The 12,922-nt window shown below is 45.8% G+C and overlaps 1 protein-coding gene and 1 long non-coding RNA gene across 2 annotated transcripts in view; one reads left to right on the top strand and one right to left on the bottom strand.

Annotated features, from left to right (window-relative positions):
* Positions 1-12,922, bottom strand: part of MATCAP2 (microtubule associated tyrosine carboxypeptidase 2) — a 358,052-nt gene that overhangs the window by 234,794 nt on the left and 110,336 nt on the right. Inside the window, exon 2 of the mRNA XM_086964828.1 lies at positions 9,349-10,004. Coding sequence (XP_086820954.1) covers positions 9,349-10,004 — 656 coding nt within the window. The remainder of the gene's footprint in view (positions 1-9,348; positions 10,005-12,922) is intronic.
* LOC147722312 (uncharacterized) overlaps positions 302-12,922 on the top strand; it is a 176,096-nt gene continuing 163,475 nt past the window's right edge. The window contains exon 1 of the long non-coding RNA XR_015309869.1: positions 302-435. This is a non-coding gene — a long non-coding RNA (uncharacterized LOC147722312). The remainder of the gene's footprint in view (positions 436-12,922) is intronic.

Genomic DNA, 12,922 nt, shown 5'->3' on the forward strand with positions numbered 1-12,922 from the left:
TCTCACTCGACACTTCTTGTCAATCATGAAGAATAACATCCTGTATATGCCATTAATTAAATTTCCACTGGCATAAAATAGCAACACCTCACTCGATATATTAGAAACTACCTACGTGCCCCTTGATGCTACAGGATGTTTCCACACCCCTCCTAAACAGACAGGTCGAGTTATCCATTAAACGTAGCTACCCACAAGGAGCTCTCCAACTACACACCACCACGTCACCCCACGCACGCAGCGTGGTAGAGTAACTGACGCCACACCGTTGCCTAGCAACCGACACGCCCAGCGTGCACGCGGGCTTGCGGCAGCGTCCTTTCGCCTAAGTCATATATCTGGACAGCAAGGCTCAGACGGCTACATTGATTCCTCTGCAGCTGACGGATGAGACACTGCACCACCGTCCTTGACCGATTTCCCCCAAGATTTCGGGTAAGCGCAAGGTCCTGGGACTACCACATTCCTCCCTGCCAGTGTCGGGCACCCGGAAACCCTTACACCCGATACCGCCTGAGCCCTGGTCATAATCACGGGAGCTTTAACATAATCGGGCACATCGTTAACCTTAACTATTCCTTCCAATCACCACGGGCGCCACCATATGAAACGGGCTTCTTTAACTAATGTCTTCACCAACCGGGTAGCCTTTAATTAATCGGGCACCACGTTAACGGCCTAATTCTTTGTTCCAAGCACCGCAACAATCCACAGCCTTCCACCCCATTTTCCACGGGCGCCACACGGCCCTCGAAATCGGGAACTAATTAATTTCATCGCTAACCAGGTAGAATCGACACCGCCCCTGCACAGTCGCTACGGATGTTGTCTTTTGCAACTAGGGCTCCCTTCAGCCCTGCGCACGGCGTACGCCGCATGACTCACTGCGTGGCTGGCACAGAAGCATAGTTACCGATCCCCCCAGTCAGTCACACTTAACATTACCACATACGCACTAGCAATCACAAGTGCATGCTAGGGCGCTAACAAACCAGTTCTAAGTGTGCTCATTTGGCAGCTTCACACGCCAAGTACTGACACATTCCACCCTCTCCTACAGGTACACGAGCCATTGTGCCACACAAGTTCAGGCTGAGGGACTCCGGCCTAGATACAAGAGTGAGTACAAATGCCTCCCTCTATTATAGGTGCAACTCTAAGTGCCCCTACAGCCTCTCTGATACACAGCATCTATTTAATTTATTTGCAGACTGTCAACCCACACCCCCTACTTCTGTCTTGAAAAAGACCCGCTGTGACCACCGATTGGGGCACCATAGGGTCGAAACGTCGACGCTTGTCTTGAGGTCCAGCACGACCAGGATTCCAACAGGAAGAATAGGAATCCTTGGCTATAAATCAGTAGCTGGCCACTGAAACCCTTGTATATATCTGAATATATGAAATTGTTTACACTGTATATATCTTTCACTTTTTGAGCACTAAACACAATTGTCACTGAACTGCACCTTGCCACTTATGCTGACAGTCTACCCATGTACTGTAAGACATCATTGAATGACTTCACGCTTTCCGGCCTCCTAATATACAGACCTCCTGGGAACGCTACTACCTGGACAGCCAGCCTAGCAAACTATATCTCGCCATTCCTATTAGACTACAAAAACTTTACACTCCTAGGGGACCTAAATTTGCATCTTGAGGACCCCTCTAACTTGGCGTGTTGCAGTCTAATAGATGACCTAAATGCCTTAAATCTATCACTCCTCAACTCCGGTCCCACGCACAAGGCAGGACATTTACTAGACCCCATAATTTCAAATCTCCCAGAATTAAAATGGACTCTAACCCGCGCCCTATATGCTGGTCAGATCATTACCTTATCAGCTTTCGCCTAGTCTGTACTCCCTCCCCCAGTAATACTACCCGGCTCTTAAACCCCATGAGAAACTGGAAACTACTAGACATCAATAAACTGAACCAAGCGCTAACTACTAGTACACCCCACCAGGACCAAAACGTGGAAAATTTCGCTGTAGCCACAAACCAGTGGCTGGCATCCGCAGTCAATCAATGCCTCCCCTTACAAAAGGCAAACAAAAATTTCCACCACCCCCCAGCCCCATGGTTTAACAAACTTCTCAAAGAAGAAAAATCCAATTGTAAAGCACTTGAAAGAAAATGGCGCAAAGATTGCGACCCGGAAAAAAAGATCTCATACAATAAGGCGAGAAATGCCTATCACTCCTCTTGCACCAAAGCACGTGCCCTATATGTGGCAAACTCCATCAACAATGCCTCAAACAAAGCTAGGACTCTATTTAACACAGTAAAAGACCTAGCTGGGGCCCAAACAACTGCTACTGCCCACCCCCTAACTAAAAAACAATGTCAGGACCTTGCGACATTTTTCAATGACAAAATTGAGAATATAATCACAAATATCGCGTCCAGGCCCCTTAGCAATTGCTTACGCCAGGACATTCCCATGGCCCTAGACAAAATAAACACCTTGGAAAACTGGCCCCTGGTAACTAGGGACTCCCTACAAACCTCCCTAAAATCCATCACATCAGGTTCCCCTTGCGACCCTCTCCCTGTGAGTGTTCTAAAACAGCTCGAACCTACCCCCCTGACTGTCATAACAGACATGCTTAATGCTTCCCTTCAAACCTCCACCGTCCCATCTAGCTGGAAGCATGCAGTGGTGACCCCACTACTGAAGAAACCGTCATCCGACCCCACAGTTCTCTCCAATTACCGACCCATCTCTCTGCTCCCTGCCTTTTCCAAACTCATGGAAAGGCACATACACTCCGCCCTCACCTCTTTCTCTGAAGACAACAATCTCCTTCACCCCTCACAGTCAGGCTTCAGAGCAGGTTACTCCACGGAAACTGCCCTACTGGGTGTGACAGAAAAAATTCGACAACTCCTGGACAAAGGTCAAACGGTCGCACTCTTTCTTTTAGATCTGAGTGCGGCGTTTGACACCATATCACACAAAACTCTTCTGGATACCCTAGAGAAAAATGGCATTCGCAACGACGCCTTACAATGGATCAAGTCCTTTCTTTCCGAAAGAACCTTCCAGATCAAATCCAATATCGCAAGCTCAGACATCTTCCCCGTGCCACATGGAGTTCCACAAGGTTCCATTCTGAGTCCACTGTTTTTTAATCTGTACCTCAGACCACTGGCAGACCTGGCCGATAGCGTAGGCCTGACTTTAATGACCTACGCCAACAACTCCCAAATTATTTTTTCCCTATCCGAATCAAACCCGTTAGCCCCCTCCCTACTGAAATACGGACTCCAAGAGATTTTCAACTGGATGACCACCAACCAGTTGAAACTAAATGGGGACAAAACGGAGGTTCTTCTACTGGGAAGAAACAAGGAACTGGGGAACCCCTCCCACTGGCCGCCTGAGCTGGGTAACATTCCCCCGCCAGCTACTCAGGTAAGAAACCTAGGGGTTATTTTAGACAATACCCTTTCTATGAAACAGCAGGCAAATAAAGTTGCGGGACTCTGTTTCACCATAATAAAATGGTTGAAAAAAATCATTTGGATGCTGCCCCTTGACACGCAAAAAACCGTAGTCAACGCATTAGTAACTTCGCGTATTGACTACGGAAATGTTCTCTACCTTGGTTCCAACTTAGCAGTGATCAAGCGACTCCAACTGATTCAAAACTCTGCTGCAAGACTCTTGTGTAAGATTAAAAAGTCTGAAAGCGTATCAAAACACCTGAACGAATTACACTGGCTCAGGGTTGAACATCGGATCAGCTTTAAAACACTGAGCTACATGTTTAAGATTAAAAACAAAACGGCTCCCTCCTACCTACAATCCTTAGCCTTTCCCTACCTGCCAACAAGAAGCCTTCGCTCTCAAACGGCCTCGAACTTCGCCGTCCCCAGATTCAAACTACAAAGAACTGGAGGGAAATCCTTTTCTGTCAGAGGACCAATTTTATGGAACTCACTCCCCCTTCATATCCGGAAAGAGGACAGCTACATCAAATTCCGGAAACACGTAAAAACCTGGCTGTTTCAGAAACAATTGTGCTAAACTACTTACTCAGCATTTTCCTTTAACCATCTGTATGTCATAGGCGCCGGGAAACCCTTGTTGGGTAGCTGAGCGCCATACAAATGCAAAAAATAAATAAATAAATAAATGACGTAATTCTGATAAAAAGATAAAGTACAACAAGTCAGTAGATCTTATGACTTTTTTGTTAAAAGTTTACTTCTGAAAACAATGTGTATATGTGAGCTTCCTTCTTAGATTGCATTTAATAGCAGTGTCAAAAGAAATTTTGTTTTACCTAACAGAACCACTTTTTTGTTTAACCCCTACAGGTTTAGCCAGTTTCACAGCATCATATTTCTTTGCAAAGGTGAATACGCGTCCTTGCTCGTAATCCACCTTGTCTTTCTGAAACTTGTAGGCCTTACGTCTTTTCATCACTTCTTCATCCCTTTGCAAACGATGAATCATTTCTTCCCTATATTTCTGGCATGCTGCTATATTGTCCAGCTTCCCAATCTCCTGATTCATTTCATCAATCTTTAATTGTAAGGCTGCCCTATCACTCTCAGCATCCAGGTACCTGGTCAAGGATTTACTTTCCCACCATTTATCCTGTTCAGACTTGTTACACTTGTCCTGTCTTTTAAATAGCTCTTTGATATTGTTAGTAGCTGGTTGCGCTGTGCTGATGAGCGCTGGAATTACATTCACCCCACTCGGTGAATCATTAAACGCATCATCACCCGCCGCTTCTCTGCTTCGAATCGCGTCGGCGGACATGGTGCTGCAATGGTACTCTCTCCTTGCCCTGGGAGGGTGTTGGAAGGTCAGTGCCTACACCCGTCCCTGCTGCACACTTCCTCACCGGTCCGAAGGCAGGCCCTTACCTCCATATGCTCAACCACGCGCTGCTGGCGTCCTCCGACACTCACTGCGTGTCACACCGCTGAAGGCTGGGCTTTCCGCTGTCCGGGGGCTCGCCAGCTGCTCCTTCATGGAGAAATTGCCAAAACTCCTCTGATGGCCAACGGAGAAAATGCTTCTTGCCGTCTGCCCAGAATGAATGAGGGGTCTGCCAATATCGAGGAAGCAACTCGATAATAGAGCGGTAACACTTCAGGTCAACAGCATAAAGAGACGAGAAGGCAGACCCAGATATAATGCAGATAACAGGTTTATTGAGAGAACGCCCGCACCACCGCCATAACGCGTTTCAGCCTCCTCCGAGGCCTGGATCACATGACGTGTTTCAGAAGCATTTTTTAGTTTTTAACCCCTCCCATGCTCGTGACGGAACTGTTCCGTCACGAGCCTCGGGTGGGCTGTGCTGGTGACGGAACGGTTCCGTCACGGCCCCCGCGCCGCACCTGCGCAGCGCGAATTCCGTGCCTGCGCTAACGTTCTCTAGCGCGGGCGGGGCCGTGACGGAACCGCTCCGTCACAAGCACAGCTCACCCGCGTGCCGTGACGGAGCGGTTCCGTCACGAGCACGGGACCGCCACGCGACCCACCCCCTTAGCACTTCGGCGGAATAGCCGCCGCAGTGAAGGGGTTAAAGTGACAGTGCAATCAACGTACGTGGAAAGCGCAATAGACATAGAAGTTACACTATGAGCTTGTGTGATTAACTCTATGATGTACAGCCTGTACTTAGTAGTACGAGTGCAAAATACGCCATAAATATTCATGTAATCATAAATATTTAAAATGTTCAAAACATACAAAATATCTAAAATGTCTGAAGTATGTAAAAATATCTTGAAGATGATTTTAAATTGGCATGACAACTTAAATAAATATATTATTAAATATTAAATAAGTTCAGGTTTTGTTATTCATGACAGTATCAAAAGATCTCAGTATAAAACTGTTACACACTAAATCATACAACAATATATACATGGTCTCCTATTAAGTAGTGGACAATGTATATCCTACTAAAGAGTCTGTCATAAAACCTGATGAATGACCATGTGGTACATCTAGTCATGCTGACACAAATTCTACTTGAAAATGGCTGAATTGCACACTAGCTCTGACAGTACTAGCTCATAGGTTCAAACAGGATATATATATCAGGTCCAAAATGTATCACATGCCCTTATATCACAGAAACTAATAGAAATGTATTTCATGAATTCAGTGTTAAATTCAGCAATACCCTCTTAATGTGTATCTCTTTAGGTTGCTCGGACTGCCGATTGTTTTACACAAATTACATAAATGTTTGCTGCCTATAGTAGTTCATTACTTTACACCGTCAGTCTGATTATCAACAATTTCTGACTAACTTATCTTGCTAAGAAATATTACTTAACTGGCGATATGGCTAATGTGAAATAAAATATTAATGATAGCAATCTCCTGCACTGAGAAATAGCTTGGATTTCTAAGATCTTGCCACGTACGGTCCGTGAAAGATCGTTTGCAGAAGTGAATCTCAACAAGCTGGGTCAGGCTTGTTTGGTGGAACAAAGCTTATGTGTCTCTAGCTTAGCTAGTAAAGCACTCCAAAATATTTCCTGTCTTCTATTTATGCAAAAATAACATTAGCACCTTGTTGTTCTGCTAAGAAAGACGAAACACATGAACTGTTTAAAGGTTGGTAGCAAAGGATTAAGGGGCATATTACCAAACAATAGCGATAATTATCGCTATTGCTTAGTTAGAGACAAAAATTTACCGCTGAGCTGCGGCGATTTTTACCGCAAATAAATCTTGGTATTACCAAGGTTTATCGCAAATGCGATAAAAATCGCTGCAATGCATGAATATCGCTGAAAGGTCCGCGATATTCATGCATTACCGAGCTAATGCTCTTAGCCATGTTATCCACCTCCCATTGGATAACATGGCTAAGAACTGCTCAGGGCAGGTGTTAGCTTTTGGAGATATTCGCGCTTAGCGTGATTATCTCCAAAAGTTGGTAATAGGAGATAGCGATGTTAGCGACTGTTTTCAGTCGCTAACATCTTGGCACGCCCACTTTGCATGTCATTAGTGATAAATATCACTGACATGCAAAGTGGGGCCCAAGATGGTCGCTATCTCCTACTAGCTGTCGCTAACTGGTGTTAGCGACAGCTAGGTAATAGGGAGATAATTTTATCTTCGCTTTCTTGGCTTTTAAAGCCAAAAAAGCGGAGATAAACCCCCTTGATAATATGCCCCTAAATGCTGAATTTGCAGTCTGAGGAGAAGGGAACAGTAGCTAAAAGGCACCTGGTAGAAAACCAAGTACGTTGGACTGAATGAGCTACATGTTCAACCAAGGAGAAGATGCCAACAATTGTGTATTTGCCAACAGACTCTTAATAGAAACAAATCAGACTAAAGGGCTGTGCAAGATTACCGACGAGATGACAAAGCTAGAGTTGCTAACGAACATTGCCTGGTATCTGACCAGCACCATGTAGAATTGATTACGATCTTCACAAACAACACCTCGACCATCAGCGAAAATATCACTCAACCTAAAACCAAACCCTTGTCTGCAAATACCCACACACAAACATCTCATTTTACCAACTGCAATGTGCTGAGCAACCAACAATGAAACAAAGCATCAAGCCACAAAGTGTTATCTTGTTGGCTACATGGATCAAGAAATTTTTCACATTGCATTACTCAATGTCTTCATAACTCAATAAAGGTCCCGAATCCCTATATATGTAGTTTTCAACAGGCTCTTGAAAAATAACACTGGGGGATTGCAGAACCCAAGCCTATTACCTCCAATTGCTAAACTTCTCGTCCCATGAGATATCTCTGAAAGGGAGGTAACCACATAGTGCAATATTTTACAGAAGACCACAGCATCCTCCATTACCAGCAGTGCGACCAAAGACCTAAGCGTGTATTTGATTCTGCACTGGCCATTGTACTGTAAAACCTGCTCATAAACTTGAGCGTGTCCTGCCCACAGGCCTCATTCTTCTGGACTTGTCTGCCATCTCCTATATGGTGAGGACTATGCATTCCTGAAATGGCTGCGTTTATGATATCTGGAGCGGTGCCTGTGTGAATAAACTATTTCCCATTTGACTGATGTTCTGCCATCAGAATTGGTGAAGCACACAAAAACAACACCACAGAAAATTCTACTGGAAGATGACAACAGGAATCAGAGTAACATATCAACATGACTGAAAGATTTTCTTCGTGGAATGAGGGATAAAGAAAAACTATCTTTGTTTTAATCAATCTAAATCTGAATTCAGATACTGGATCCTGAACAACCTGTTACCCCCAGAGCAACGTAGCAGCCAAAGCCCCACCAAATTAATGCTCAACATAAACCACTATATTGAGCATTCATAATTGCTGATTGTCCTAGGCTTGATTACTTATTTAGCATTGATCATTGTAATTTACTAAATCTAAATCCTAGACATTCCTATGTGTTTAAATCCAACAGATCATCAGAACATCACAGCCCTCAAGGAACTCCGTTGAAAGATCCCAGAATTTAATTTTAATTACTCTGAACCCTCCGTAGTAAGGCCCGACATGCCTAGAAAACCTATCATCTATCTATATTCTTATTAGAAACCTTAATTCAAGCTGCCAGAAGAATCACAATGGCAGAACACTGACTGCCATCAGGACGCCACTCTGGAATAATCTGGACCCGGGTCTGAAATCCCTCCAAAGCACAACCTATCCAGGGAGCCGTTGAATATAAGAAGCTTTTGCCTCGAAACTTAATATACTACAGGGCGGGCTTCCCCACTATTTTGCTCAAAGGAACTGCATCCTATTGAACCCTAAACTATCCCATATAGCCAAAAGTCCACACACTATCCCTATGAACCTCCCAGAAGACCAAAGAGTTGCTTTAGAATAACTATGGTTTTGAGCTTCACATCATTACCTCAAGTTTGGCGTGCAAGTGTCTGCTGCTCCACATGGCTGTGTTCTCAAGACCATTACACAAAAGCATATGCAGGGTTACATGCTGCAATTCAAAATGCTCTGAAAATAAGTAAAGGAACACAGAGAATCCGCCAGTATGAGTTACATACTGCTGGTATATTTCACTGCTCACTAAGGGCCCCACTCGTGGCGGAGGCTCTGCAGTCGTGCGGGGTGGGCCTGTGCTTGAGACGGTGGCCCTGCAATAGGTAACTGCACTACGCTCGTCCCACCACTACTGTGGGGCCTCAGCCACAATTGGGGAGACCCTTTGTGAATCGGGCCCAATGTGAGTGGGCTGCATAGTAAACTCTAGCATCAGACAACTTACCTATTAAGTCAGTAGTTAGGTGTCATCAGCAATGTAAACATTGTAAATCAGACCCCCAATACAATGTAATATGTGTATGTTACAAACATGCCATACATACCTGTTTGAGATATCTGTCAGAGGCTCTGCTGTATTTCGCCAGCACACTTGGAACAGCAGGATTTGAATACCCAAACACGGGGTTATAGGTGAACTCTGAATTAAAGAATTTAGCTTTCTCTATCTCCAGGTTTGAAGGCCTAATGGCTGTTAGTATGCAAACTTTTGCTTCTTTTGCCTGGCTTTTTAAGGGTGGAGGGGGGCTTGGCTTCGGCAGCCTAAATAAATAATGTCTTTTGGCCTTTGTTTTAGTTCTGGCTGACAGGGCCATCATGCTGCCTGTAATGACAATGCTAGGGCAAAACGTGGTCACTGGGCTCGTGATATAAAGAGGAGTCGGCTTGCTGTTGCAATACCAGCTGCTGCTCAACAGGAGTGAAGGTGCTTTAATCTTGCGGCGCTCTTTGGAGGAAACCTTGCTGGACTTTCTCTGCCGTTTGTGGTGACTGCATGACGTTTGCTTTTGGCTGTGGTGCTTTTTCTCCTCTTTGCTCTGTAAGAACACATTGTCGCTGCTGCTTCCTGTAGTGAAAATGTCCTTGAGGACTCCAGAAGAAGACAGTAGATGGAGATTTCTTTCAAGACTGAGGCACAGGGCATCTTCTGGATTCAGGACTGACTTCCTGGAGAGCTCTTTTTTAGGCCAATGGAGTTTCTCTGTATGTACAAAAAAAGTAAAGCTCTAGTGACTTAAATATTTTTTTTGTATAAAGAAAACAAACTGACAGAACAAGCAGGTACGGCATACACTTTTCAAAAACATTATAGATTTTTAAAAAACGTCAATGCTAACATCAAACAACAGTTATCACCTTCCAAAGCACTCCACGGAGTTGCGTGCTACTTGTCTGCATATGTGCTTCAGCACTTCATCAGGGGTACAGAGAACTAAAAAGTAAAACTACAATGCAATACAGCATAACTATGATCAGCATTTGGCAAAGCCAGAATGTCTGACTGGCCCATAATAAACAAAATAGGCACAGGGTGGCACCATTATTACTTGGATTTAAAATTGCGAAACTGAAAGAAACTATAACCACTTTAACTGCACCATAATAATATATTCTACAGAAGGATGTGAACATTGGCAATATGCTGTGGCTTGGTAGTTTGGAATTTATTAGCATTGACAGCAGACAGCTACAATTGTCAGATGCTAAAAACATAGGAGAAGATTTACAAGCCCCTTGCGCCACTTTTGCGTCACTTTTCCCATGTTAAAAGTGACACAAAGTGGCGCATGGGGCCTGTAAACCGGCCCCATGGCGGCTAACTTAAGTCTTCAGATCGCTCCCAGATCCGCCCATCATATCTTCTGCACACTGTAAAACAGAGCAGCTTGCAGAGAGTACTGTAATAAACTGTAGCTGAAGTTAATGCTTTGAGACAGCCATATTGCTAGAGGATGCTCTTTCTCCAGTCTTCAATTTATTACATAAGTGTTTTACACACCGAGCATATAGGCAACTAGTATTGACATTTGGGCATTCAGACACTTGACTACAAGTGAGTTTGATGTGATTGGGGAATTTGCCACACCCGATTAATATCATTGCCTTGGGGTGTGGTATTTAACACGTTTGTTAACTACCCCTTATTCCAAGTGTTTCCATTTGAAATGAAGCATAGCATATGGATTTCGTTTATAAGGCACCACATTTGTATGTTTTGCTTTTTTTCCTTGGCTTTTGTCCTCAGTAAATGCTGTCATGCTTTACCTACCAAAATCTGTTAAGGAAAAACAGTGGCAGGTTGGAGTGGTAATTATCATATTTTCGTAATATTTCCCGGACAGATTTCAAAAGGGCACACCTGCCGAATGTTATTCCGGAAAAAGGTCCATAAACAAAGCAATGCATGTACAATTTAGTGTGTTAAATACCATTGTTCCATGTTATGCCCCATTTCCAAGTTGAGAAATTCAGAAAAGCAGCATTTTATAGACTCAGTACATACATCATCGTTGGTAATGATATTTACGGGGTGTGGTAAATACCACAAACAGCCATGCCAAGTTTCCCACGTACATGCGTGATGTGCTGCTCCAGACTAGGTTTTATCTTTGAATTCTGGGAATCGTGGTGTTTTTTTCCATAATAAAACAAGACTACAAATCCCAGAGTTCAAAGGAAAAGCACTGGACTGGAGCAACACATCACGCATGAGCCTGTGAAACTTAGCAGTTATACAAAACCTATTTCAGCTCCTGCTTGACTCCAGCCCTGCCTGCTCCGGCTCTGCTCCTCCCCACTCCAAGTCCTGCCAGATTCACCTCAGTTCCAGGCATGCCCCCCTCCAGCTATGCCCCAGGCCTGCCAGCTCCAGTCCTGCCAGATTCACCTCAGTTCCAGCCCTGCCCCCTCCAACTATGCCCCAGGCCAGCTAGCTCCGGTCCTGCCAAATTCACCTCAGTTCCAGGCCTGCCTGCTCCGGCTCTGCTCCAGTCCTTCCAGATTCACCTCAGTTCTAGCCCTGCCACCTCCAGCTATGCCCCAGGCCTTCGAGCTCCAGTCCTTCCAGATTCACCTCGGTTTCAGACCTGCTACATCCAGCTATGCCTCAGGCCTTCTAGCTAGGTCCTGCCAGATTCACCTCAGTTCCAGGCCTCCCTGCTCCTGCTCTGCTCCATCCCAGCTCGAGTCCTGCCAGATTCATCTCAGTTCCAGGCCTGCCATCTCCAACTATGCCCCAGGCCTGTTAGCTCCAGTCCTGCCAGGTTCACATCAGTTCTAGCCCTGCCACCTCTAGCTATGCCCCAAGCTTTCGAGCTCCAGCCCTTCCAGATTCACCTCAGTTCCAGACCTGCCACATCCAGCTATGCCCCAGACCTTCTAGCGAGGTGCTGCCAGATTCACCTCAGTTCCAGGCCTCCCTGCTCCGGCTCTGCTCCACCCCAGCTCGAATCCTGCCAGATTCACCTCATTTCCAGGCCTGCCACCTCCAACTGTGCCCCAGGCTTGTTAGCTCCAGTTCAGCCAGATTCACCTCAGTTCCAGGCCTGCCACCTCCAGCTATGCCCCAGGCCAGCTAGCTCCAGTCCTGCCAGGTTCACCTCAGTTCCAGGCCTGCCACCTCCAGCTATGCCCCAGGCCTGCTAGCTCCAGGTCTTCCAGATTCACCTCAGTTCCAGGCCTGCCTGCTCCGGCTCTGCTCCATCCCAGCTCCAGTCCTTCCAGATTCACCTCAGTTCCAGACCTGCCACATCCAGCTATGCCCCAGGCCTTCTAGCTCCAGTCCTTCCAGATTCACCTCGCTTTCAGACCTGCTACATCCAGCTATGCCTCAGGCCTTCTAGCTAGGTCCTGCCAGATTCACCTCAGTTCCAGGCCTCCCTGCTCCGGCTCTGCTCCACCCCAGCTCGAATCCTGCCAGATTCACCTCATTTCCAGGCCTGCCACCTCCAACTGTGCCCCAGGCTTGTTAGCTCCAGTTCTGCCAGATTCACCTCAGTTCCAGGCCTGCCACCTCCAGCTATGCCCCAGGCCAGCTAGCTCCAGTCCTGCCAGGTTCACCTCAGTTCCAGGCCTGCCACCTCCAGCTATGCCCCAGGCCTGCTAGCTCCAGGTCTTCTA

This window comes from Lissotriton vulgaris, chromosome 4_1 (genome assembly GCF_964263255.1).
Source record: "Lissotriton vulgaris chromosome 4_1, aLisVul1.2, whole genome shotgun sequence".
NCBI lineage: Eukaryota > Metazoa > Chordata > Amphibia > Caudata > Salamandridae > Lissotriton > Lissotriton vulgaris.